The 27,924-nt window shown below is 33.9% G+C and overlaps 3 protein-coding genes across 6 annotated transcripts; 1 reads left to right on the top strand and 2 right to left on the bottom strand.

The window, feature by feature from the left end:
* The first annotated feature begins 5,395 nt into the window (after positions 1–5,395).
* LOC102612012 (universal stress protein PHOS32) lies at positions 5,396–9,537 on the top strand. The gene is made up of 2 exons (XM_006467864.4): positions 5,396–6,265; positions 9,205–9,537. The coding sequence occupies exons 1-2, from the start codon at positions 5,542–5,544 to the stop codon at positions 9,222–9,224; spliced, it is 744 nt and encodes a 247-aa protein (XP_006467927.2). The 5' UTR covers positions 5,396–5,541; the 3' UTR covers positions 9,225–9,537.
* A 1,871-nt stretch (positions 9,538–11,408) lies between these two features.
* On the bottom strand, positions 11,409–12,609 carry LOC102612309 (protein SOB FIVE-LIKE 2). 4 transcript variants are annotated; one of them, XM_015526843.3, is made up of 2 exons: positions 11,998–12,609; positions 11,409–11,870 (listed from the first exon to the last, which is right to left on the bottom strand). In XM_015526843.3, exons 1-2 carry the CDS (start codon positions 12,508–12,510, stop codon positions 11,811–11,813), a joined length of 573 nt encoding a protein of 190 aa, XP_015382329.2. In that variant the 5' UTR covers positions 12,511–12,609; the 3' UTR covers positions 11,409–11,810. The 4 variants fall into 4 exon arrangements, with proteins under 4 accessions (XP_015382329.2, XP_006467930.2, XP_006467928.2 ...); XM_006467867.4 differs by having other exon boundaries at positions 11,409–11,867; positions 11,998–12,608; XM_006467865.4 differs by having other exon boundaries at positions 11,962–12,605.
* Positions 12,610–15,185: 2,576 nt separating this feature from the next.
* LOC102613020 (calcium-binding protein KRP1) lies at positions 15,186–15,838 on the bottom strand. Its single transcript, XM_006467868.4, has one exon. It carries the CDS (start codon positions 15,641–15,643, stop codon positions 15,296–15,298), a length of 348 nt encoding a protein of 115 aa, XP_006467931.2. The 5' UTR covers positions 15,644–15,838; the 3' UTR covers positions 15,186–15,295.
* Positions 15,839–27,924: the final 12,086 nt, after the last annotated feature.

The raw sequence follows: 27,924 nt of genomic DNA, 5'->3' as shown, positions 1-27,924 counted from the left end.
CTTGAAACATTGAAGGAATCAACTCAAAATTTCACCATCAGCAAGTGTGACGAGGAGGAAAAATCAAATGATAGTTTTTTGAAGGAATCAACTCAAAGTCAATTTTTTTTGAATGATTCAACTATTCCTTCAGTCTGAATTATACTCACAACACTTTGCTATCAAGATCTCCATTTTTCATTGGTACAATAAACCTGTAAAACAAAGGAGGAAATAAAACACATAAACATACAATAAATTGTTGTTGCCTTAGCTTCAAAGGTTGAGGTTATTGATATACACTTGGCATGCAACAGCTTAGCAAGTTTAACTGCATCTTCTTGTCCAGAAACCAAAGTAAATTTAGGAAGAAGCCGCTTTAATTCAGGATAATGACGATGTCGACCAAATCCTTCTCCAGAAAATTTTGATTGTATACACAATGTGGTTTATAGTAAAGAGTCAGTGGGCATTGTGACGAATTGATGAGATACTTGGATGACAAATAAAACCCGGAAGGATTAAAATCAACCAAAAATCGAAGCACTACTCCAAGTGTAGAAGTATCACGTTGGTATGGTCGTCGTGTGATGGTTGTCGTTGGTGGTAGTGGCAGTGGCTGATTTGCAAGCGTATTGTGGATTCTGAATAGTTGTGAGTTGTGCGTAATTTCACGCGTGATGGCAAGGGAAAATAACTTGGGTTATGAGCACGGAAATGGTAAATAAACTAACTTGGCAAAAATGGTGCATTTTTTGCTTGAGTAAAACGACGCGTTTAATTCGGGATTTGATCCGGTGCAAGTATCATTTTCCTATGTTTTTTCTTTTTGAAATTTTTATGATTTAATATTTTATTAGGACATTAAATTTAGTAAAACCCAAAACGTTTCCCAACAAGGCCCAGAAACCTGCTTCAATCAAAGCATGTGATATGTTTATGAGTTTGGGGCAGTTCCCTTAATTCTTATGGGCCCATTCAAATTCTCAAAAGGAAAACGAGTTCCTGGCGAGTTTTTAAATTAAGGGAATGGGCTAAACCGCTAAAGGGCCGACGACAATATGAATGATATTAAGCTTTCTTTTCTAATTAAAAAAATTAACCAAAAAAAATACCCTTTTTAAGAGATATTTAAGGGTTCTGGTCATTTTAGTATACTAATTGTATTTTGTTGTGATATTGGTGGCTATCCACCATTGGTCTGTTTGGTTTGCAAGTGTGCAGTAAGCGAAAGACACGTGGTCAGATATGGCTGAATAACCAGAGTGACGTCCTAGGTAATTAGCTTGATGTCCTGGGAAGAATAAGCTCTACCACGTGCCTAATCTGATAATGGTTGTTTTGGCTACATACACTTGAGTGACGCACGCATGGCATGTCTTTAAACACTGCTTGGATTGATTGGATGCAAAAGCAACAAATGAATTAAGTCGAATCAAATCGCAAATGAATTGGGTCAATACTCTAATAATTTAGATTTGATTCATTTATTAAACGAATTGAAATCTCAATATTTAGATTCAAATTATTTATTAAATGAATATTTGATTCATTTATCGTATAATGAATTGAATCTAGATTTGTCCACTATTCATTTATCATATAATGAATCCATACCAAATTAAATTGCATATGAACTCGTTTATAAAAATATAATTAATAAATAAAATTAAGTAAAATAAAATATAAAAAGACCACAAATTTAACATCTTATAAAATATAAACTTATTATAATTTATAATCACTAAATTAATCTTCAAACTTTAAATTTTTTCATACATATTTAAGGATAAATAAGAAATATAATTAAATTAATAATAAACGAATTTTAAAGGAACGGTTCATATTGGATTCGTTTATGATCAATTTATTACACGAGTCACGAACGAATGAATGAATCAATGTCCTCAAACTCGATTTCGATTATTTTAATTAGCAAATCGAAACAGATTCATCCATTTATTAAATAAATCAATATTTTTAAAGCCAAACCTATTTAGTTTGTATCAAATCAAATCAAATTGAACAAACAAATCCTGACCCAGATTGCCAACCCTCGGCTAAACCATCAAGTGCCTGTATACACATTACAAGCCAAACCGAAAATAACCGATCTAAGTTAGGCATTTAAGTTGCATTACATGTCTAGCATGACATGGCTAATTAGTATTGGTCTCTGATTGCTATAAATATGTGAATTCTCGCCTTGTATAAGTTGTACCATGATACTATCCGAATTGAGATTTATTCTCACAAGGAGTAATAACATCATGCTCCCTAGTTCATCTCTTATACACATTCTTTTACTTCTTGTTATAAATTCTATACTTACAACATATTTACGGATATTGTAAACAAATTATATTTTATAGCGATTAAAGTAAATAAAAATTGTATGATAGCAATAAATAGGGTATGATAATATATTATATCTTCAACCGCAATGAACGGTCCAAAAAAATTTAATTACTTGATGGAAAAATCAACCGGCATGTTCCTAATAGTAAATATTTAGGAAGAGTTTGATAATATTGTTACTTTTAAAATAGTTGACGTTAACTGTGCTAAAAAAATAATCAGCTATGGATTAAATGTTTGATAAAATTTATTTTTGGAAGTGCTGTGAGTTTTAAGATCACTCGTGTGTGTTTGGAAAATCTTGTAGTTAAAACTACTATTAGAATGCAAATGACTGAAATGGATATAATGTTAAATAAAATTTATTTTGCACATTTACAAAATACAAATAAGATCTTTTATTGTGTATATATAATAATTGATAAATAAAATGATGTATTTTTTATATTTTCATTAATTTTAATTTTATTTTGTTATCTCACTATAATTGGTAATAATATAATATCTTCAAATTATTTGCTAATTGAATAAGGATAATTTTTAAATTTTATAATACATGTGGGGTTATACACGGAATTGTATTAGGTATACGTAAAATGATCATCAAAATTAAAATTTTAAAAGCTACTCCTTTTTTACTTTTCAAAATATATTGTAGGATAAGGTAATTTTGTCAAAAATAATTTTTTTTAAAAATTTACCAAGTGCCAAAATAAGTTTTTAACTTTTAAAAATTACTTTTGAGCCTGTAAAAAATAATTCTAAATAGGTCCTTAATCTTTTTGTTTAAAATTACGAAAGGAGGTGAGAATTATTATTTTTTTTATCGTCAAATTTTGATAACACTAAAACTAGATTCTATACTAACAATAGTAGTTTATGGAGAGTTATAACAGACTTAAGTTTTTTTTTTTTTTTTATAAATATTATATTACAATCTATTGATATTACAATCAAGTGTCTTGCTACTTGGTACAAGAATTGTAAATTACATAAGTTGTAACTTAATAAAACCCTACAATCAATTGCCTCCTGAAAATTCTAAGTCTAAAATTATATAACAAGATTGAAGGTATCAAGCACAGCTCAGATATTGCGTCAAATAGTTGTGAAATAACCGTTACTCTCATTATAAAAGCCGTTTGACAATGACCACTTCACCATTGAATGTCTGACTCCAACTCATGCGACATTAATAGCGTATTAATTTCACATATGAAGAGACCAAAACTTATAAAATTTTGGGAATTTTGATAGAAGGTTATCATTTTTGCAACAGTTGTTTATATATGGCTTCATTGTCAAATGTTTTAAAGATAGTAACATGCGCATGTAAAGATGATACCCTGTGCAAGTCTATTTTTGTTCCAATAAAATTTTATTTAACATCCGCCAAAGCGGCAAAGCCATTAGCACTTGAAACCGCTATTCGTCATCCTTAATTTTTTGGTTATTAGTGTAATTTCAATGTGTAGAAAATTCATCAGAGGATTGTAAATCAATTATAGACACTAATACAATTAGATATGTTCTTCATAGACAAACTTGTGATTTGCGATCCCATGTAAGATCGGTTCAAGATCATGGGATCCTTTTCTATCAGATATGGAGGGCTGTTGCACAAAATTTACTTCAGTGAACTTCACCACACCTAGAAATTAAGATCTATCCGGAAATTAGAAATTTTGTTATTGTCGCCCTTACTCTCATATTGTAATCGTAGGAGATCCATCGAGGCCTGAAGTTTTTATATATGCTTCTTGAATGGATGTAAATATATAACACAAATCAACACAGATTCTGCACTTTCTTGATTCCCATTGACAAGCTTTTACCGGCATCAACTCTTTCAATTTATGTGAATGCTATGTAGGGTAAGCATTGCATCTGATATTACTGAACATTATTGAAATTCTGTCAGGACACTTGACTCTTTAATTTTCAGCAGTTCAAAATTCTCTAGTAAGAACTCTTGTTGTCGTTAATGTCGTACAGCCCAAAACTACGTCTTATAATTGTTACCCTTTATGTCGAAAAGCTCCTATGACATGCCAAAGATTGGTCATCCAGATGGATCGGATCAGATCGTTCACAGAGCCCGTGCATTGCTGCTACCCGGGTGCTTCCTAAACAATTTTTCTGCCTCGATCTTTTTACTTTCATAATGCGGGAGAGAGACAGCCCACCATGTGGTGTGGTCCACAGTAATTTAGCGCACATTACGTAGGATGATTTTTCAATTCGCCTTTCGCATTCTCATTTTTCCTAACAAGGCTAAGGAGTATTCTAGATGTAGTAACTGAGGAGTAATCTAGATTTAGTAAAGGACAAATTATATACAATTTAATATTAATTTTCTTTTATTTATTGATTAATACTTCTATAGCAACGTACGAATCGATTATACTATATTTCACAATAGTTCACATAAAATTACGGAGTGATTTTAATTTCGAAGTAAGTTTTGTCTGTATTATCTTTGAACCAAATAACCCTATGGATTCGTACCCTAATCATAATTCTTATTTTATACTTTTGAAACAATAAGTATACAATTTATATATATATATATATATATATATATATGTGTGTGTGTGTGTTTTCAATACATAATTTAACAAAATTTTAAAAATAAAGATTATCTTTTAATTAGAAATGTCTCAATTCAAAATTTTGAATTTATTAAAATCTAAGAAAGTTATTAAGGCATATGATTTAATGACCGAGCCAAAAATATTATTAAGTTATCAGGTTTAATAATTTTATCTATACGAGAGTTAATTTTTAATTAAAGATTTTTGACTGTATTAAAATAAAGAATAAGTCAATGATAAAAAAATATAAATTTTAATACAACATAAAATAAAATATATATATTTTTAATTTTTTTAGTTTATTAGAACAATAAAGACAACAATTTTGGCAGACGAAGGACAAGACAATAGGTAAAACAAAATATTAGAAAATTCTACTAATAAAAAAAAAAAAATGTGCCAAGCACTTGCCACTGATACTGCTGATACCTTCCAACGTGGCTCCCTCTGCAGCAACTCGCCCCCGTTAAACTTAAATAAAATATTATTAAATACACAGCACCCCCGCGTCCCTCTGCCGCTCCGCGTTTCATTTCTCCCTCAATCAATTACGAAAAACTAAATTATAACTCTGTTGTAGCTCTTAATTATATAATTATATAAATATAGCATGACGTCGCCAAAACACCCGCCGGAATTATCGGACCGCCAAGCAACGGCGGTGATAGTCCAACCGTCCTCCCCGAGATTCCCACTATCTTCTCCAACGACCGGTGGGGCCCACCGCAAGATCGGGATCGCCGTGGATCTGAGCGACGAGAGCGCGTTCGCCGTGAAATGGGCCGTGCAGAATTACTTGCGCCCGGGGGACGCCGTGATTCTGCTGCACGTGCGTCCCACGAGCGTGCTGTACGGTGCGGACTGGGGCGCGATAGAGGTGTCGTTGGAAATGAGCGAGTCGGAGGAGTCGCAGCGGAAGCTGGAGGATGATTTTGATCAGTTCACGACGACTAAAGCCAACGATCTGGCGCAGCCGCTGGTGGAGGCGCAGATACCGTTCAAGATCCACATAGTGAAGGATCATGATATGAAGGAGAGGCTGTGTTTGGAGGTGGAGAGGCTGGGGCTGAGTGCGGTGATTATGGGAAGCAGAGGCTTTGGTGCTGCAAAGAAGAGTAGTAAGAGTAGGCTAGGGAGTGTGAGTGATTATTGTGTGCATCACTGTGTTTGTCCTGTTATTGTTGTTAGGTTTTCTGATGACAAAGACGCTGCTGATGGTGATGCTGATGCTGCCTCCAAATCCGATGGACTGAAACTTGGTCGAGAGAATGAGCTCTGTACGGTTGCGGAAGAGGATGAGCAGGAGTACCATGATGCTTTCGATAAACATTCAGGTTTCTTTTACAATTTCATCCTACTTTCAATGTCAAATGCTTCAAGTTTTCTTTCATTTTTGTTTCCCAGATTATGGTCTTTATTGCGATTGTTGCCTCATTTTTAATTGTGGTCTAGGCAGTTCTTATTGCTCATATTGACAGTGTATAATAATTATTCATTATGAATTTTTCACTCCTTGTATATACTTACAGGTTTCTGTTTAACTGAAGATCATTGTGTATGATGATCAGTGTTTCAGTCCTGACATTGTGTTGCTATAGAGTATCGGTTGTTAACCATGTTTTTCTTGACCATTTTTCATTTTGTTGCATCAAATGGTTAGTCCCAGAAATTAGCAATTCTGGATCATTCTATTTGGATGAAAGGGGAAATGAGGACTCTCTAGTTTTAGTTCATAGTGCTTAAAGTTTTTAGAGACTGTTGCCTTTGTCATATGGAAATGTCCCTTTTTTTTTTTTTTTTGGTTGGACAAGTATGCATAATTTTTATTTTCCTGTTTACAGTCCATAAAAGGTGTTGCAGTTTTGTATCAATTTATCTTCTTCAAAATACTTCTATTTCTAGGGCACCTCCTTTCCCAAGTTGTAAACTCTTTTTTTTTTTGCTGATAGTCCATTTAGAATTGCTGATGTGTCTTATTCCGAAAAAAGAAAGAAGATGCACTCCTAGATTACGCATCATTTTAAGTATTGTCTGTTTGTGGTCAGTTCATCTGTTACAATGTAATTTATCGTTTCCGCTTCATTCATGCATTTGTCGGTACTTCACTTATGCAAAAAAAATTCTTTTTCATCTCAGCATTTCAAGATAAGTTAATGGGCATTGTATTCAAAGCACATGCAATGCAACAATCTTTCTTTCCTTGACCCTCCCATTTAATTAAATTTCATGGCACCATTGCAAGCACTATTTCAAAGTTCCAGGTTTTGGGGACATGTCTACTTTGAAAGTGTAGTTTAGAAACAGTTTCGACCTTTTTCCGGGTTTTGAGTTCAGTATTCCAACATTCATGATGTAAATTCGGCATCCATTTGGACTTATTAACAATTTGATATCTAGGAAATCAAAGGGAATTTAATTTTCTCCTTTTTTTTTAAATGAAGACAAGAAAAAAGAAGTAACAGAAACTGGATTTAAGGTCCGATTATTGAATTCTTACGTCACTTTTACTATATAGTTGTTTGGTGGAGCACTTTCATTCAATTCTTTTTGGGTATGAAGATCAATATGGAATCTTCTATCTTTTGAAGTATCTTCTGTGTAGAAATTAATTGTTGCTTTAACCGTTGAAGTATTGTGTCCTTTTGTGAGTGGCCTAGGGTTGGAGGGATCTCTCTCAAGTAAATCCTTACAAGAGCTGCTTTTATTGTTTTGTTGATTTCTTCTTGAATTGGGACTTTGGGTAGACATATATCTTTATGAGGCTTCATTAGTCTTGAGAATAATTTTGTCCTTAGCCGTGAAAAAAGTTCTATAGCAACCAGTGTTCCTCATTGATGCAAAAAGAGTTTGTTACTGAGTTCTTGCTTCTATTCAATGATAGATTCTTGAATCCATGTTGGTTTTGTTACAATATTAAATATATGAGAATATATGGACTTGTAATTATATCTACTGTCATAAACAGTAATCAGGTTTTAGTTCTAGATTCCTGAAATATTTGTATATGACCAAAACTCAAAAGGGAATTGTAACTCGGATTTCTATTAGACTCTTAAATTTTAATGTGAATTGTGTATGTTTCTGCAAAAAGCAAAGCAACTTCAGAAGATGAGGGCAAACTTGGTACAGCCAAGTATGAATTTTGAATGTGAATGTCCTGATCCTGTCATGTTTGCCTAAAAGTGAGTGAAGTATAATGGGGACAGAAGGTTTTTGTTTTCCTTTTGGTTGTTTCTTTTACTGAAAAGGGGGATCATGGCAAATGCAGCATCATTCTGAGAACTGCCTATCTTAGTGATAACTTCAAGGATAATATTGGTGATTGTGGTCTCTGTGATGCTTAGTTTAAATGAAAAAATGTGTGACAATGTAGTGAAGCAACCAGTTTTATGAAACAATGAATTTGCTATTAGCAAATACCATGTTGCACTGATACATGCATCCAGACATTTGCTAGAATGACAAGCATACTGCCGTGACAAAAGTGTTTCTCTGATACTCTGTTATTCAAAGTATTTGCAGACAATTGGAATATTTGTCAGAGCATCTTGAGCATGCAAAATTTGTTAGTTGATAATACTTTTTTCGTATTTTCTCTATGCTCAGACTAAGTATTTCTATAGATTGCCTTGCAGTTTTGGTACTCTCTTAGGATTGGTAGTTCATTATTGTTGAGGCTGGAGATTTTGAATCCGTGAATAAGAGATAAATGAGGACTATGGGTTAGTGATGGAATCTTTGTTGTGGTGTGTGGTTGCCACTTTCCATTGAGATGATGATATCGAAGAATGTTGGTGTTGCAATCTCAAGTTGTGGAGACTGCCTTCTACTGTTGGTGACAAAATGGTTCCTGAAGTTGTGGGTTCCCTAACAAAAAAGCGAGATAGATTGACATTCCTTGATTTTTTATGACTATCTTTGCTTGTAGGCAATTTATGTAGGAAGACTGTTTCATATAAATCCATCTAGTTCATATTGCTAGAACATTGCTCGTGTTTTAGATGGTATAGTGGGTAGGCACTGGTGGACAACTTTTTAATGGTGAAAAACTTTGATGTTTATGATACTAGTATATTTCACTCCCAACTGGTGTGTAGCCAACTAGTAGAGGCTAAAACGAAAGTTAATGGTATGCACTAAGTGCCGGAATTGTTCTCCCCTCTCCGTCTATTTCCCTTCTCTTTTGGTTCACCTTTAGTCATGTGTACTGCAATCGTTGTCCCTTTTTTTAAAGTGAAACTTGATATTGAGAGCAATATTTCATTTGTCACAGATATTGAGAAGGCTTCTTGAGCAGATAAGGAGACGCCAGGTTTCAAAAATTGGAGGGGTGCTTGTGGGTGTGTGAACATGTCTTGTGAATAAGTGTGGAAGCAGTTGATTATGTTTTCTTCATTTGCTTGTTGCCTTGAATACCTGTGAAGTTTGGATAACAAATCATTTCTTTTGGTTCCTTCTTGGTATTTTAGTGTAAGTAGTGTTTACCCTTTTTTTAATCTTGTAATGGAAATTGTCTATTAGAAACCTTTCTACCAGTTTGCAACCTTAAGCTTTTAGTTTTAATACATAATATATGTGATACTGCTGCTGTAAATGGGGTTTGGTATCTCATGTGTTTTCGGTAATGGTTTGGAAGTAAGGTGATTTTGCATTTGGAATCTAGCATTGTAGCATGTCTTGCCCACTGTTATAATGACTTTATCCACATTGCTCTTAATGTTTAGAGACAAGAAAAATTGAGAAAAAAGATGAGAGAAAAATGTTTGTCGTGAGATGACTTGCGACACTGTTATAAGGTGAGAAGCTGATTTCAAGTGTCATTGTCTTATAAAGAAACAAGCCTGATGTTGGATGCAAAGAATGACAAAATGTTACACGGGGGTGCAAGATGTGGCTTCAGGGGGTTCCAGCATTGATGGTATGATCTTCAGCCTCCCAGAATTTGTCTCCAGGGAAAAAAAAAATTAAAAATTAAAATGCGAGCGCACCACACACAGAGAGACACGGACGGAAGAGTAACTGAGAGTGAGGGATATCGAAGGTCCTTGAGCTTTTCGGGAAGGTCAAAAGCATTTGATGTGCTATATACGAAACGATAATTGCTGGCTGCATATGGATATGAACTGTAAACAAATGTGAAACTCTCAGAGAATCTCCTACAAATGGAAGCACTTTGAGCCGATGCTTTCTGTATTGGGGTGAATTATATATTTATATGTCATGCATGCAACTCGAATTAATTGGAATTTGGAAGAGGTATGTATTTATATTCTCTATATAAAGAGAGTACAAGTGGCTATAATTGCAAGAGAAAAAAGGGGGGCCAATGTTCTTTGAGAAGAATAATTAAATTTGCGGCTATCATATGATGACTCAAAATATCTATGGTAGGTCGTTGTAGCTAGTAATGGAATCCTAACCTATTATCATTCCAAAGGGGGATCCAATATTTCCAAATATCTATTTGATTTTATCCATAGGATACTTACGATTTTAGAACATATCGCATAACCACTTAAATTTTCTCCTTTATTGATTCCTTCTTTTTTGTCCAAGCCTTTATCATGAATAATGACTCTGTTTTAAGGAACAGAGATCGATATCAACTTGCAATTAAAATACAAATCCATGGGTTATGGTAATCACGTGGAGGTGTCGAATTATCACTTAAGGACTACTAAATAAATCAAGAGTGATGGTCGGTTGTGTTGATAGATCTGATGAGGAGATGAAATGTTTATTGTGAAAATTATCTTGAGATTATAATCCAAAGATTCCTGTTTAAGAATTAAGATTACCATAATAAAAAAAAAATGACTCTTTATTCTAATGGAGACTATTTCTCTGTCTTCCTCTGTTGGTTCAGGTTCAGGTTGTTGATTGACAAAAGAACGTTTGACAATCTTCCATTAAAGTTGCATGTTACTGGATACTTGGCAGAGAAATAGGCCATTTTAAAGCCCAGATCGAAGCTTCCAATTTAAAATATTAAAAAAAGAAAAAGAAAAAAGTGTAGCTTGAGAGCCTCAAGTCCAACTGTAAATGAAAACCATTCGATAATTTATTATGATCTCAGCGTTTCAAAGGAATGGAATGTACCTTGAATTTTCACTGGTGTGCAAAAGGGGTCTCAAAAACAGAAGCACAGCCAAAAAACTTGGGGCGCATGCTAAAGAAACAATGAATACCACCTTCCTCTCTAGAATTAAATAGTTCAATGGTTTTGGTTGATTGTTCACTTGTATTTCATCGGTCTAAGGATGAATCCAAATTGGAGACTTAGCCAATTATATCCACATTCTTTGTAGAACTAGGGTCCCACTCTTTTTCCCCCCCCCCCCCACTTTTTGTCTTGGAACTCAATGCATTCATGATAATGGCCTGGCCATTACCCGATATTTCGTGTGCTTTATGAATGGACATTTGCTAATGGCAGCATTATGTGTGGCAATGAAATATCCAGCAAGTGACCCGGAATTAAGATAACATGGAGATTAATTTTTAAGGTACAAACTCATATAAACATCAAAGAACATTACATGAAAGATATTGAAGAAAGGATGTGAATCTTTAGGACTCAAAAAGAGACAACATCGATCATCAATGTAATTAGACTTGAACTAGATAACTTAAAAGTCAAATACCTCATCATCTTAAGCAGCTATTAGTCAATGAAAATGCCATCAACAACTCCCTGAAATTTGCTCTTTTTTTTTTTTTTTGGCCCATGAGATGTGATGAATCATTATTCTTGATATCTCAGAAAAATGGATTGATTAACTATATTGGTCTTCGATCTTGACGCTGCTTCACTTCTTTTTTAGTTCAACATTAGCCCAGAAGGTACTAAAAGCAAGCCGAGATATACATAGATGTATTTCAAAAGTATGGATTCTTGCTTTGTTGAGAAGATGATGAGTACCCTTGATGATAATCCTGCTTCAAGAACAATTTAATAATATTAATTAATGGAAGATTTCAAGTTACCAAGAAGATCTAGTAAGATTCAGGAGTAATAGAAACAACATACTTGACGAGAATGAAACTTTGTAATCTCATTACGCACATGCTTCAAAGAGAATGACATCTGGGATTCAGAATAAGTGCCCTCTCCACCATTACAAAACTTACTTGCAAATTCTTGATCACTTGTTGAAGAGCTTGAAACTTGAGGCGGCGGTGTCGATGACCATGGCACAACTTGATTTTCTTCATCATCATCATCATCATCATCTTCATCACCCCCATCATCATCATCATCATCATCATCATCTTCTTCATTGGCATCATCATAATCATCATCAGTATATGTTTCTCCACGATTCGTTTCTTCTCTAGAAGTAGAACCACTGCCGTTACCAACACAAACATTGCAGACAGATATAGTGGGGCCGAGTTTTGGCCCTGAGCCATTCCAGGGAGTTAAAGATTGACAGACATGACAAAGAAGAGTTCTTGAATGCTTAGCCACTAAAAAATTGGCACCATGAACTTTGGTGTCACAGTCCCAACACAGGCTAGCTTGATCAGATTCACAGAACATCTTGGCTGGAGACCCACAGAGCTCACACTTTTTCATTTTCAAAGAAAACTAAAGAGATTTTAATTTTACACTTGCTACTCCAAACCAATATGTTATATACCCCTCTGTTTTGCTCTTATCTATGTTAGCCAACCTTGTGCTTAAAGGTTAACTAAACACGTGGTTCAGGGATCAGGGCAACTTGCAGTTAGTTAATATTTGTCTATTTTGGTCCCTTCAAAATAGATTTAATAATTGGTTATTAGACCATTCGGGAACTCCTTTCCAAAAATTCTTCAAATAAAAATAAATAATCTTATTTTAATTAATTTTTTTATTAAAATAATAATTATTATAACACTTTTTTTCTTTAATAATGATGAGGTAAAAAATATATCACTAATTAAAAAGAGATAAATCACCATTTGAAGAGAGAGAATGACAATCTCATTTGAAAAATCTTAAAAGTTTAAACCGATGTGGCTCTTTAAATGAAATGTAAAATTTCATTTGAAAAATCTTTTGAAAATGCTTTTATCAATCAAATAATGGAGTGATTAAATTAACGAATTTGATGTATTAAGTTAAATCTGTACTTCCTTAGGTGTGTGTTTGGTGAGCTATTGGATATTGGAAATTGAATGCCCACTTAGATCTTCCCACGTCACATGATATCCACAAGGTGTTTTAGTTCCGATGCTAACATGGATGTCAAGCACTGGACCTAACTTGACTTGCTTCTTAATTTGCGTCAATCTTCTGGCTGAAATTATTTCCGCTAATCACTTTCTTCTCTGTATTTAGACACATATCGAAAATGAAATATAAGACTCTAGCCCTTTTGGCATTATTATTGTTTTATCTTGTTCGAGTATTTCAAATGATGGTGCCCGGTGACGTTGACACATGTCGACCCATTCGAGTTTCGAGATAGATTGTATAAATTATCATTAACTGTCTGAATTTTTCAAATTGGGTAGTTAGGATGTGTGGATTTATTTTGATGTGTCCGTGGTGAAGAAGCTCATTACGGGTTAATCTCAAGTAAAAAGTTATTTAATTTTATGCTTTGTTTTGTTTGGTTTTGTTGGTGTTAGTGTCTAACCCTTGAGTTCAAATGCTTTTTAAGACTCTAATATGTGTGGCTCCTAGGCCATGACCATCTAAGTCTTAATAAATTGCCGGATACAGTTGGATACCTAAGGTGCCACTGAACTTGTTCCCATTGTCATATCATAGAACACATCGAAACCCAGTTTTTAGAATGGCAAAAATCAATCTACTTTGCTGAATAACAATAGCAACTTTAATGCATACTTGCATCCATCGACGTGAATATTTTGTTACAGATCACGGGTAATTAAATGCTCAAAAAACCTTCAACGTTCCGGATATGTTTAGATTAGAAATTCAATTAAAGAATTATATCTGTTTGTGCTATTAGATTGAGTGTTTTTTGGTTTGTTTTTGAAATATCTTCACAAATTAAACTGGAGCATGTACCTACGAAGGCACCCTGATTCTTTTGTCAATATTTATTTTATGAACTTATATAGATTTGAGATCTTATTTCTCTTATTCAGGTGAGGAAAATTAGCCAAAAGTCCTTTCTAAATTCTTTTGGCCTGTATTTATAGATCGAAGGAAGTAGACTTGGTGAGAGATTTGATTTTAGATCTAAATTTTCACTATTTATCATTTTATTTTACCTTATGTCGTAAGATTTGTTAACCGTTTTTGTCTTTATTTCAACCGTTGACATGTGATTTTGTAAGTAATCACGTGTCACTTATTGATAATGTTTTGGGTTCGATTTATAAATTTTGAAATTTAATATAAGTTGTCATGTGATTTTTATATTGTCACGTATTTGTTGTGTCTTAAACCCCTTGATTGGAGTAACATGAAGACATCCTTTCATGTGTTTTTATTATATTTTTTATAGACATTTGGTATAGAGTAAGTGGTTATACTCTTTGCCATTTACACTGACAATCAAATAGAATGCAGGGAATTAAACCGTGTGTATTGTAAGATTTTAATTCTGAAATAGATTTTGACTCTGAAACCTCTTTCCTGTTGAGTAAAATTATAAATCCCCTGCGTGAAGATAAAATTTCAAATATAGGATTGTATGAATGACAGATACAGCTCACGTTGAGTCCCCATCAATGGTGATGATGTTGACTCATCAGTTAAAAAGATCTTTTCATGGACATAAGTGGCAAGCATGCCCTCCATTGAATGTGTGCAGCCCGTGGCCAGAAAACTGTTTCCCTTTTCTGTTAGGAACAGTTTCAACCAGAGAATTGTTTCCATTTTACGTTGGGGCCGGGCGTCTTCTTCCACCAAAGAATCTGTTTCCGTCCCTCTTTAATTTGCAATAAATGGTAGCCACATGGCAACATGTATTTGGTTCGGCAGAAGTGATATGCATCCTCATTCTTCCCGTATTAATTTTGAAGTTGCGATGCATGACTCGGCTGGGCTTGGCTCGTTGAAAGCCCATTTGTTAGTTAATTTGTGAATATACGAAAACAGCAGATGATCGGGTAATGCTGATATCGTCCTGCGGGCATAGATATGTAATGTGTCCACAATCACTGCGCGATGATTCAAACCATCAAAGGTGGTCGGATAAAGCCATGTAAGGAGGATAATTGGAGGTTAGGTCACAGATAGGTGCCATCTCAACTGCGTTGTTACGGCTTAAGAAGAGTGATATACCTATATCTAATTAATAATTAACATGCATTACAAAGTAATGTATATATATAGCCAGGGACATAAAGATTCAGAAATAATAAGGAAGGAAGCTCTAGATGATGAGCAAAAGTACAAGCTAAAAATCATCAACATTTAAAGCTTCTAAGAACAAATTGGTAGAATTTTTCATCAAGCCAGGACTCAACCTAAACATCAAAGTACAAAACTCCATTTCGTTCAAAGCCCCATCACCGTCAAGATCACCTTCTCTCACCATGCACATCAACTCTTCGTCACTCATGTCTTGTAATCCAAGCAGGGCAGAGTTCTTCTTCAGGCTCTCAAAAGTGATCAAACCTTTGTCCTCATCCATTAGCAAACGAAACCCGTTAGACAGCTCCTGCATGAACCCTTCAGCTCCCAATTTCTCGACCATGGCAGGAAAGAAATCTTCAAACACAACCCCACTATTTGCAGAAGCCATTGTTCAATAATCAAGGCTAGAGCTAGCTTTGAACAACTAATTACTACTGAAATGTGAGAACTGAGAATGAGGGCGCGGTGTATTTATAATATACGTAAAGTGTGCGATGAGTGAATTAAGAGAAATACAAAGGAAAGCTTAAGGGGAAAGAAAAAAAATGAGGAAAAAAAAAGGCGTTCTAGGAAAGAGTGGAGAGATGAATGACAACGAAGGTACAGGTAAGTTGCAGAAGCTGTAGAAGTTGCCGGCATTTTGCTGAGTATGATTCGTCTACTGAAAAGGGTTCTCCTTCCTCGAAGTTGCATGGGAAGGTGCCACCAGGTTTATTTTTGGTCATGGCAAGCGTTTTCCTATTCATAAGATAAAATCATTAAAGTTTTGTTTTGGACGGCAATTTACTAAAACGCCATGCTACAACTTTAATTGGAATTTTTTATTTTTTATTTTTTTAATTATACATAGCTTTACACCTTCCTAAAATCGTGTGTACACACTGCCGCCAAAAACATAGCGTTAGCCTTGTAGGGTAGAAATAGACAAATAGTCTTTTGCTTTATATGGTATTAAATAGAAACTTAAGCTCTAACCTCGTATAAAAGTAAATGAAAACCGTAATTAATATTTTTGAAATTTGAATAAATAATAAAATCGCCTTATAAATTTATTCTTGTGGGACGGAAGTGGAGTGTGCATGTCCTTTTCTTTTTTTTTGTTTTTGGCAATAGCTAACTAAGAATAAAATAAGATTTGATTTAAGTTACTGACATTTACTACTGCGATGCGAAAGTTGTGCGTAGCTTCGATGAAGATGAGTTAGGTCACTGGTCAGTAGTATTGGCTCCTTCCTGAGTCTTGACATGCACGTGAGCCCCTCGATGATGAAGATATTTTGTTTGTTTTTTTTTTACTTTCTTCTTTTGGGTAATGCATGGGGTAGTGTGTATGCTTTATTTTTTTTAAAAAAAAAATTTATTTATATATAAATGTTTAATAAGTTAGAGATGACAGCAGGTTGATGAAATTCTCTCCCCATCCCCATCTCTCTCTTTTTTTCTTTTCTTTTCTTTTTTTAACAAAAAAATTTGAATGTTAAATCCCCCTGTAAAGTAGCGCTTTTCAAGTTTTTCTATCAAGTGAATTATCACACAAACTATTATCACTAATTTGAGATGTCAAAGACTTTTATTTTAGATGGAAGTAGGAAACACCTAGATTGGCTAAATAAATTAGAATTATAGTTTTTGACCTCTTCGTACAATAAAGATTATATGCATGGTGAATTTACTGATCCGTAATTAGAATGGGTTAGAATTGTAATGGATTGCAATCTAAATTGATTTGAATCAAATTAGGGAATAAAAATCAAAATAAATTATTTACTTTAACTATAGAAATTGAAATAGAAATAAGCTATATTAACATTGATGTGTTTACTCTACCTTAGAATCAATATGAATTGAGTAATGATACAGCCACAAACTCTTGTACAAATTTATTTTGTACAAACTGACGTGGTATTAATTCATTGGTTGAATGAAAATATAAAATAATAAAAACAAATCATGTGGGCCAAGTGATATTTAATTCAACCAATCTTATCATGCCACATCAATTTGTACAAAATAAGTTTGTACAAGAGTTTGTGGCTATATCATTACTCATATGGAGTAATGATACAGCCACAAACTCTTGTACAAATTTATTTTGTACAAACTGACGTGGTATTAATTCATTGGTTGAATGAAAATAAGTTTGTAAAAGAGTTTGTGGCTATATCATTACTCATATGAATTATTTCAAATTACTAAAATATCTATAGTTTATTATTACCATATTTTTATTATTCATTATAATGATTATGATTATTATTATTATTAAGAAAATTATTGTTAGTAATAATACTAATGGAAAATGATTCTCTCCTAATCTAATCTCTTCTAAACTTTTCAAGATTTTATGACATGTGTCTTTTAGTAGTAGTGTGTGGGTAAGATTCAACTTCTTTTATTTTTTTATTTATTAACTACCAATCAATAATTGAATTATTTGCTCAGGATATAATCAGATCATGAGAGAATCATGATCCAATACTAATAGTTGTTGTCGTTATTTTCTCTCTCTCTTATGCAAATTCTTCGTTACTTCTTCTTCTTCTTGGTTTCTTCTTCTCATTTTTCTTTTGTTTCTATTCTTTATCATTTCTTCTTCTTTTCCATCTTCAAATCAACAATGAAAGACACCAAAGATGCTGCCGAATGAAAGGTGACGCAATTTCGAGGTGCTACGCGAGGAGATTTGGGTTTTGGTTGCTTGCTGTGATTTTCGTTTTCATTTTTTGTATTATTTAAATAGAGGAGAAAGTTGTAACAATGTAATTTAAGTGGGGTATTTTGTGAAGTTTTTTCTTTGGGAATCAATTTCCATTCCCAATTTCTAAATTTATGTGGAACCCACCAAAATGAATTTCATTCCTCCTTTTATTTTAACAAGTAAACATGATTACGTGAGTTTGATTCTGATTGAAATTAAAGGCACCAGTAATGTATACAATTAAATTCATGCAATCAATATTAAAATTTTGGGTCTTGATTGATTCAAATAAAATTTCTCAAGGAGATAAAAGAGAATTCAACTTAAGCATCATTAATATAATATTGATAACTCTGGAACTTAGATTACAAAATGAAATTTCCCACAAAGTCGCTCCCCTCATATGGTCTGAATTTATATGAAATCAATAATCAGGCACCGGTATGAATTTCTAAAAGTCGGCGATCAATGCTATTTTACAACAGATGCAATGGGAACATGAAGAGAGCTTGCCAACAAGGCGAAGTCTTGTTTCAACTTCCAATATAAATTAAAGAAAGCCTTATAACTGCCTTCCCCTTAATACTAATATCACTAATTTAATATTGAATGTTGAATAGAAATAGAGTAATGCAGGCTGCAAGATTTCTTTCTTTTAGGCTTTTAAGATTTTATCAAACATTAGCATAAACGTCAATTCCCTCATCTTGCTATTTCCTTGAAAGTTCCTAAGTCAATGCATGGTTTTGTGGTCTGACAATTAGAATTAATTTAAAGGCCCACTTAAAATTAAGTTCCTTTTATTATTATTATTTTTTTTGTTTTTATCGTAAACAGCTAATACTTCTGTTGTTTTTCATCGTTTCACGATCTTCATTCAGTAATCAATATCAATCATTTTGATACACTTTCCAACCTCAAAGCTATTCAATTAGGGGAGCATTGACCAATCTAGGTTAATTAAAGCTACCCAATTGAAACGTGGAACAGAAATAGATATGAAAAAATTATTTTGCCTAAAGAAAAAGTCCACATTTCATAAAGATCAACAAGAAGCAATTAACTAAGTTATGTTATGGAACGTATCAACCGCAGAATTTCAGTAGCCCTTGCTGTGCAGCTATTGTCTTGTTCTTGTTCATATTTTTGCACTGCCATTGATACCATAACATTTTCTAATTTCATTAGAGATCCTGAAACGATCATCTCCAATGGCAGTGTCTTCAGGTGGGATTTTTCAGCCCTAGTTATTTTGACCAATCGCTATGTTGGAATTTGGTACAATGACACCCATTCAACTGTCATTTGGGTAGCCAACAGAAACAAGCCTCTCGACGATTCATCTGGGATCGTCACCATATCTGAGGATGGCAATCTTCTCCTTTTGAATGGCCAGGAAGAGGTTCTTTGGTCATCGACTGTTGAAAATTCAGTAACTAAGCCTAAAACAGCCGCTCAGCTTTTAGATTCTGGGAATCTTGTCTTGAGTGACACCTGACGTAGAATAAGCATAAGAGAAAGTTTCCAAGACGGATACGTTCTTGACAAATATGAAACTTAGTGATGATGTAAGAACAGATAAGAAAGTGCAGCTGACATCATGGAAAAGCCCCTTTGATCCATCCATTGGAAGCTTCTCAGTTCTCAGCTGGGATTGATCCTTTAAACATTCCTGAAGTTTTTATTTGGAACACCCTCACTGGCGAAGCGGTCCATGGAATGGTCGGATATTTATTGGAGTACCTAACATGAATTCTGCTAATGGTGATGGATTTAATTTTGTTGTAGATAATGAAGAAGGAAGAAATAATATCAGTTTCCCAATTGCAAACGATCCATTCTCAATCTTTGTCTTGAACTCACAAGGGAAACTTGTGAAAACAAATCGGGTTGATGGGGAGAATGATTGGGGGGTTACTAACTTCATATCCAGAAACCGAGTGCAATGTTTATGGCAAGTGTGCGGCGAATGGAAGATACAACTCAGAGGAAAAAACCAATTTGCAGCTGCATGAAAGGTTTTGAGCCAAAATGTGGAGGAATAGAAAGAGGAAACTGGAGTAGCGGTTGTGTCAGAAAGAAACAACTCCAATGTGTAAGGATAAGCTCAAGTGGTGAAATTGGCAAAGAAGAGAATTTCTTACCACCTTTTTAACACCTTATCAATAAATTAGGAAACAAACTAGAAAAACTCTGCTCATTTGCCATTTCCCACGCATGAAATATTTTGTGTATTAACACATTTTTTTTCTCATGTTACGGATTACACAATTCTTCTAGATCGAATGTTGCAAGAACTTCTGGACTGAAGAAAACGCTTCAATATCATTAGTGGAATCAGTCGAGGTCTCCTTTACCTTCATAGGGATTCTGGACTGCGGATCATACATAGAGATCTAAAGGCAAATAACATCTTATTGGATGAAGAACTAATCCAAAAATTTTAGATTTTGGAATGGCAAGGATTTTTTTAGGCAATCAAGATCAAGCCAACACTGCGAGGGTAGTTGGGACGTGTGCTTGGAGTTAATTCAACTCAATGGTAAATTTGGTTTGAGCTGACAATATTTTGATGACATGCAGTGGCTACATGTCCTTTTGAGTATGCAATGGCAGGGCCATTCTCTGAGAAATCATATGTTTTCAGTTTTGGAGTATCGTTGGTAGAGAGAGTCAGCAGTAGAAGATGCCCAAGTTTTAATCCTGAGAATGATTGTTTGAATCTTCTAAGCTTTGTAAGTCTCAACAACTTATTTCATACTGTTGCTCTCACAAGATAGACGTTAAAACCAATGTTTCCCAATACAGGCATAGAAATTGTGAAATGAAGACATCATTGTCACGTTAATGGATCCAGTGCTATTGGAATCAGACTTCGAACTGGAGATTTTAAGATGCATACATGTGGGATTGTTGTGTGTGCAAGAATATGTGCACGATAGGGCAAGCATATCGACTGTTATATCAATGCTTAGTAGTGAAATTGTTGATCTACCAGTTCCAAAGCAACCTGTATTCACAGTAAGGGCAGAGTGCCCTGGATTCCGAGTCCTCTGGGAGTCAACATAGATGTCCTATTAACAACGTTACTGTCACGGCCATTGATGTCCGCTAGCATAGAGGATCTCGAGACAGGTACCTGTTTTCTTTTTCTTTATTTGATATATCTATGTTTGATGACTCTTGATGAGATTTCAAAGCAAGAAGCTGCTCAATTCCTTATTGAAATTTTAAGTATTTTGAAAGGCTAATAGATTAGACGAATTCACATAGATTGAATAATTTTTGTTATTTGATCAAATCTCGAGATTTTTTCTTTCAGTGAACTGTCTAAATGAAATCATCATAAGCAGTTTGTTGGCATTCCAATTGTCCATGACCATGAGTAGGCCGGCACCAGGGCTTTAAATCAGATATATAGCCGAGTTAGCTACTTAAATCAGTCTGTCCTATATATTTACACACACGATGCATCATCCACTTCTGTAAAGCTTAAACGCTGTTTCGTACCAAGTTGGAATTAGTGAATGATGTACGTGCTATGTATGTTGATGAAAAAGGACTTCTCTCGCATACAAAAAGACGTCACTTGCACTTAGATTGAACAACGAAAGAATCCCAGACCAATCGCCAGTGGAAATTCCCATGACGCGACAACTTGATGATGCTTGCTCGTATGGCGTACATTGTAAAGGAACCAAGGCCGTCCAAACCATCAAATTATTTCATCAGCTCCTCTCTCTCAAACAATCCCATTAGTAGTTTGGACCTAAGTCCTGCGCTGGCGTATATAGCAGCCACAAGATCTTCGTTTCAAACAGTTGGGGCGGAGCAGAGGTTGTTGATTCTCAGGTGCGAGAAGTTGAAGTATAATGCGCAATAGTAGCTAAGGCTGAATTGTAGATTATGCGCTACAAGACATGCTGTGCTGAAATTGCCCGTGCTTTGTCGAACTAGATTATTAGATATTTGTGTGACTAACAAGCCTGCTACGATTGACGAGCCAGGAAGACGAATGAGCTGCTCAAGCATTGCGATTAATTGGAAAAACAATTATTACTTCAAAAATGGTTTGTCCTTTTTTGTAATTTCATTATTTAAGGATAAAATAAAAATTAATGTAAAAAATGATTAGGGTGAGTCTATTTGAACAAACTTTGGGATGACCAAAAAGTCCGGCTTGGCCCGGCTCATTACTATAGACTTTTGGTATGAGCCTCCCACGTGAAGACCGGGAGAAGGGTTTAAAAAAAAAAGTTTGAGCTAGACCCAAATTCTCAATGTTTTTAAAATATAAATTTATAAATTAGAATAATAAATTTAATTTTAAAAAAATAAAAAAAGTTTAAAAATCTAATTTATATATCAGTAATGAATTAAAAAATTTAAAATTATAATACTAAACTCTTTTTTAAGTATTAATTAATTAACAGAGTGCTTATATTAAAAAAAATTCAGTAATAAAAAAATTAAATCTCTAAACTTTTACTTGCTTTATTTATTTTTTTATTATTTTGAAATATCTATTTTCTTGGATTCATTGGTGATTATAACAATTTGATTATCATTAACTCATTTCAAGTTTATAATAATTTTTAAAAAAATTAAAAAAATAAGTAAAAGTCCAAGCCCAACCCAGCTCAAACTGGCAGTGGACCAGGCTCAAGCACAGCCCTTACACCTCTACGCTAATGGGCTTGGACCTGAGCTTGAAAAAGCTCGGCCCAAGCTCTTAATTTGCCAATCCTACCAGCTAAACTACACATTAAATTCACCTTTAAAAATAACTTTTAATTATTAAAATACCCCTAGATTAGATTATCATGATGGACAATAAAATATAGTATAAAAAAAAACAGAATTTTATTATTAAACTCATTTTTATATTAATATTATATTTTTCTTAAACCTAAACTAATATTTTGTGTCTGTGTGTATTTTTTTTTTAAATTAATCTTAAAACACATATAAAGTGAATATGTCACCAAGCCACTAGTGGATTGATTCCCATAATATGGTTTCACCATGTAGTTGCATCTTGTGATTAACTGGACATGCTTTAATCTTAAGCGATGAATGCTTTAATATAATCAATCTTAGTGATAAAAAGAGTTACAGTTTGTTTAAAATTTTTTATAACAAAATAAAATAAAATTTCCTTTATGACGAGAGATAGTAAAGTATATAAATAATTTTTTAAATTTTTTTTACATAACTGATTCTTTTACATTCTTTTCTAGTAAAATTCGAGCATTCCATTCGTAAACATTAAAATTTAATAATTTATCAAATTATTTCCTAAATGAACCAAAAAATCATAGAAATCTGCAAAATTTTTAGTTTATCTATGGATTGGATTATACAAATGAAATATTTGAATTAATTATTTGGAACATATATAAATTTATAGTAAATATACTATTATTATACAAATTGAGTTTGGTAAGGGTATATTGGGTATTTAGGTGGGTTTGTTGAGTAAAATTTAAATTTTCAAAATTTAAGTGTGGGTTTAATTTAGAGAATAATTTTGTAGGTTCAAATAGACCTATCAAAATGATTATTGAGACTAGTGAGAGAAATGAAATAGATCAAATGTCACCACTTATTTTTTATTTCCTTTCCATAGCAGTTTCCTAAAGTAAACCCATCCCTAACATCACTCCCTTCAATTATTTGGAATTCGCATAATTATTTCTTTAAATTTTATCACTCTATTAAGGATATTAACTTGGAAACTGCAAGGAAAGAGTACTTTTTTTTTTTTTTGTTTTTTCCCCCCTTAATCCTTGCTTTTAAACAAGTTGAAAAATCTCAAAGTATCTGATTTACTATTTGGATTAAAACAGTCAAATCAAGCAGTGATACACTGATACTCAACGTGAATGCCAATTACTAAATCACCTATAATATGGATGGTTAGAAGCCTTTCGGAAAAGTAGTGCGAAGCCCATCAAACAACGTGGGGTAAGCCCACAAAGTTCGGTATAGTCATTATTGCAGGCATTTGTTAGGAAAATGAGCGCGATGCTAATAATTGCGCAATTTAAACATGCGAAAGTATTCGTTAAACTCATTTTTTAATAGAAAATTATATTCTTAAAATACCCACATTTTATAATCAAAGATAATTTATTATTAAATAGAAGTGTTTTAAATAGATTTTGGTATGAAGAAAAAAGAAACTAAAACTCAGGTAAACACAATAAAGTTTGTATTGAGGGTAACATGGGTGCCTCACAAAGCCCAGAGTGCGTTATCTGAGACGGCGTTGGATGAAGTTAGTCAGCTATGGGAAACCTAGATCTAGAGTGAGGGTTGGCTTGATGGGCCGTATTTAACCTGTAAAATTGAGAAGAGAGGTTAGAGGTGGAGCCAATAGCAGGCGGTGACCACACTCTGACACTCAAATCAGTTTATGGGCAATATTCTAGGTGTTAAGAGCTTGCCAGCCCTTAACAATGGTGGCTGAAGATTAAAGAAAGCTTCAGCACTTTTTTTTGTGTGTATTATTGCGAGTATTCATGAGTGAGAAAAATAAAACCTGAGTGCCTTTATATAGAGTGCCTTGGTTGCCTGCCACCTGGAGAATTTTTTATTGGTCAACCCTAAAGAATATGTCATTCCTTTGGCTTGTTTATTCATTTGGAGCATTGGGAGCATGCGTGGAGAGCAAGTAGGGCGTTATTTACTTGGTTTATTCTCTTTTACATGTGTCGCATTCATGCGATGGTCTTGAATACCTCAACAAAAGCTGGTTGGAGGACCACTATCCTTGGTGTGCTGTCCTTTACTTTTTGTAAGTGTTCAACTATCTTTTTTTTTTAGCAATATATTCATTATTTGATTATGCCAAATTAAATATTCTCCTTTGGGCGATGAATATATTTTATGCATATAATATTTTGGATAATTTCTTGTCCACTTCACTTCCGACATGGGATACCTCGCGTACTACCTCGATTATTAGGTATACCCAAGGTAAACCGGGCATTTCCAAGTAATTTACATCGACACGTGTCATTTTGTCATTAATTTGCATATTGGTTACCGATAACTTAAATATCCGAAATTTGATTATTTGGGAGACGATCTTGGGTTTATGTTAAACTGCCAAATGTTTGCATTACTCTCCCGTTTCTCCTTGATGGAGAAGTCATTTTGGACAATGTAAAAGGTAGTTCTCATGATTGAGAAAGAAAAGAAGATCATGATAAAATTTTAGACGCCAAAACACAAAAGTCCTAGAGAGCATGTGTAATGTGCACAGGAAAAGGGAAGAAAATAGATTCTTTGTAGAAATCTTTTCGATTATGCAATTCTTATCTAGAATCAAGTGATTTACTCCTTTCTATTTATGAGATTTATCATAAATTTGGTTACTAGAATTTTTATAAATTTTAATGGGTTTATTTAGTAATGGGATTAAATTGAGTGAGAATGTATTTGATGTATCTAGAAAAAATAATTTTTAAATTTTAATAATGGATTTATTGAGTAATTTTATAGTTCAATTAGGAGGGGGGAAAAAAAGGAAAGGAAAGGAAAAAACCGAGATTCTTTAAATGATTGTAGAAAAGATGTTGAATTCTAAAAATATCAAATTCTGGAACAACGGATTTTCTCCTAGTCAGCAATAATTTGAAGCCAAAACCAAAAAGAATGTCGTAGCATTATCAGTTGACTAGTTTAATTTGGACTTTTAGAAAAATAAAAATTTTGACGTTCGTAGTTATTTTTGGAGGATAAAATTGGAATTAAGAGTTACACTAGAAGTTAATTAGATAGGTACATGGTGGGGTGAATAGCAACAGCACCACCTCCACTTGTATTCATGGGTCAAAGTAGGCGGTGATGTGTTTATTCAGACTCGGATAGTTGTAATTTAGCCCCAGTAAGCATCTTTTTGGAGACCTGTTCTTACTAAAATGTTGATGGTTCGTATGTGATTTGAAAGTCGTGTCCAGAAAGAAGAGTAGTGGGTGCTTATATAGTGCTTCTTCTCCAGGCTTAACTAACAAAATTTGACTTTTTTCTTTTTATTTTTTGGGAATAACCTCGTCAAAACGAGGATTAAGATTTTATTAAATTAAAAATAGCATTCAGCAAAATCAAATGAGGCCAGAGAACAAAAGCTTCGAACAGAAAACTGAAAATAAAAACAAAAAGCTCAGTAAAAATCAGTAAGATGGCAAAGCACCCACATTTGCTAATGTGTCCGCTGCACGATTTCTTTTTCCGAAATATATGAGTGAACCGAACTGGCATTCTCTCAAGCATAAAAAAGAACAATTTGTCGAAGGAGTACTAAGTGACCATGACGTCAATTACAAAGATGAAAAACAGCGAGCATAGAGTCACATTCAATAATTAAATTATTCCAACCTCGCATGTGAGCATTTTCAATAGCAAGAATCACTCCCATTAACTCTGCATTAAAAGCATTCTGATCTAGAAAACCAAGAGAGCAAGCAAAAGCAACCCAAGAACTCACCACCACCGCCTCTAATATTTGATTTGCATATCAAGTACTTGTGAAAAAAATCTTCGGCCTCGGTGCATAATCATGAAAAGTGAGGAAGAAATTAACATATGAATTGACCGATCCATCGTATGCGTGCAAGAATTTCAAACCACAGGCCTAAGCTCAGGGCTCACCTCATTTTCAATAAATTTGAAACGTACACACTACAATACTTACTATACAGTGTTTAATCCAACGAGAAAAACCTGCGTTGAAAATATTGAAATAATGAAATGTGGGCACATGACAAGAAAATGGGAAATTTCTCAAAAATCCTTTCAGCATCTTCTGGTTAAATGGGAAATTGGAAAATTTTCAGTCACGACACGGCAGTAGGCAGTACTTGGTTAGTTAGCTTGTCACCAGCAGAGGACAAGTAAACAGGAAGTAACAATGTAATGCCGTTCAGACACGATGTAGTGTAAACACTGTCCAATCCTCCGTCACAACATTAACATGTGCTTTATGTTTATGGTTTCAAGCCTTCCATTCTAAGAAAAATTATTGAGAGACGCTCATCACTCATTACATCAAAGTCACAATGATCTCACAAGTCACAATTCACTACAGTACAGTATTTGGCGATGGTCTATACTTTGCTACGCTGCTCCAACCTACAGGTAACAAGTTTAGGCATTCATTATTAATATGCAATTAAATTACTATCCATTCAGAAATGTGAATAAAGTAATTGCATAGGCCAGAATGGATTAGAAGCCATGATTGATTAGAATAGAAAATTAATCGACCGACAGACACTCTTTCCTGGAAACTAATCTAGGGCCCGCTGACTCTTGGGCAGCAAGTGGCTGCGGCTGGCGGCTGCCAACCAATATTATCTTTCCCTGTAACTGTGATTTGTATGTAATTTAATCTATCTATTTTTTAATTTGTAATTGTCAACAACAGGGAAAGTTGTTTCACGTGTGTATTTGTGGTGCGGATATTTTTTAGTGTTTGTTTAGCAGAAGAGTTTCTTTCCCTTCAGCTCCAACTAAACCGTCCAATTTGATGTCTCTAGCAGCCACGCTTAGCCGGCCACCGGTTATTTATTTATAAATTTAACCGTACCTGTCACATTCATCACCTGCCTCCGCGGATTCTTATAAACTGGGAATTAAAGTTTACACCGCATTAAAAAAATCTGACTTAGAAATTAATTTTTTCAGTTTACCAAAAGTTCGAAAAAAGTTTTGGCAGGATGTTTTGTCTTCACACAAATTGGTTGAATTAGGTTACCAAGAATTTCCTTTTTCTTTTTCTTTTGGGCCTCACGTGTATGAAATTACCAATGTGAATCAATAGGACCTTAAAATAGAAGCATCCAACAATTATCTAAAAAGAATAATCACATCGAAATAGAAAGATTTGATTGAAAATTTGAAATAGACTCAAAAAATTTAAAATAAATGCAAACACGTCATCTTGCGATTGAAGGCTTTTTAAG

This window comes from Citrus sinensis, chromosome 2, assembly GCF_022201045.2.
Source record: "Citrus sinensis cultivar Valencia sweet orange chromosome 2, DVS_A1.0, whole genome shotgun sequence".
Taxonomy (NCBI): Eukaryota; Viridiplantae; Streptophyta; class Magnoliopsida; order Sapindales; family Rutaceae; genus Citrus; species Citrus sinensis.
The sequence above is the reverse complement of the archived record's forward strand: the minus strand, read 5'-3'. Positions and strand labels throughout refer to the sequence as shown.

Excerpts from the sequence above, each read along its gene's own strand:
- LOC102612012 (XM_006467864.4), top strand. The coding sequence starts at position 5,542 with ATGACGTCGCCAAAACACCCGCCGGAATTATCGGACCGCCAAGCAACG. Across the intron at positions 6,266-9,204 it reads TGCTTTCGATAAACATTCAG|ATATTGAGAAGGCTTCTTGA; the intron begins GTTTCTTTTACA and ends CATTTGTCACAG.
- LOC102612309 (XM_006467865.4), bottom strand. The coding sequence starts at position 12,510 with ATGAAAAAGTGTGAGCTCTGTGGGTCTCCAGCCAAGATGTTCTGTGAA. Across the intron at positions 11,871-11,961 it reads CAAAGTTTCATTCTCGTCAA|CAGGATTATCATCAAGGGTA; the intron begins GTATGTTGTTTC and ends TTGTTCTTGAAG.
- LOC102613020 (XM_006467868.4), bottom strand. The coding sequence starts at position 15,643 with ATGGCTTCTGCAAATAGTGGGGTTGTGTTTGAAGATTTCTTTCCTGCC.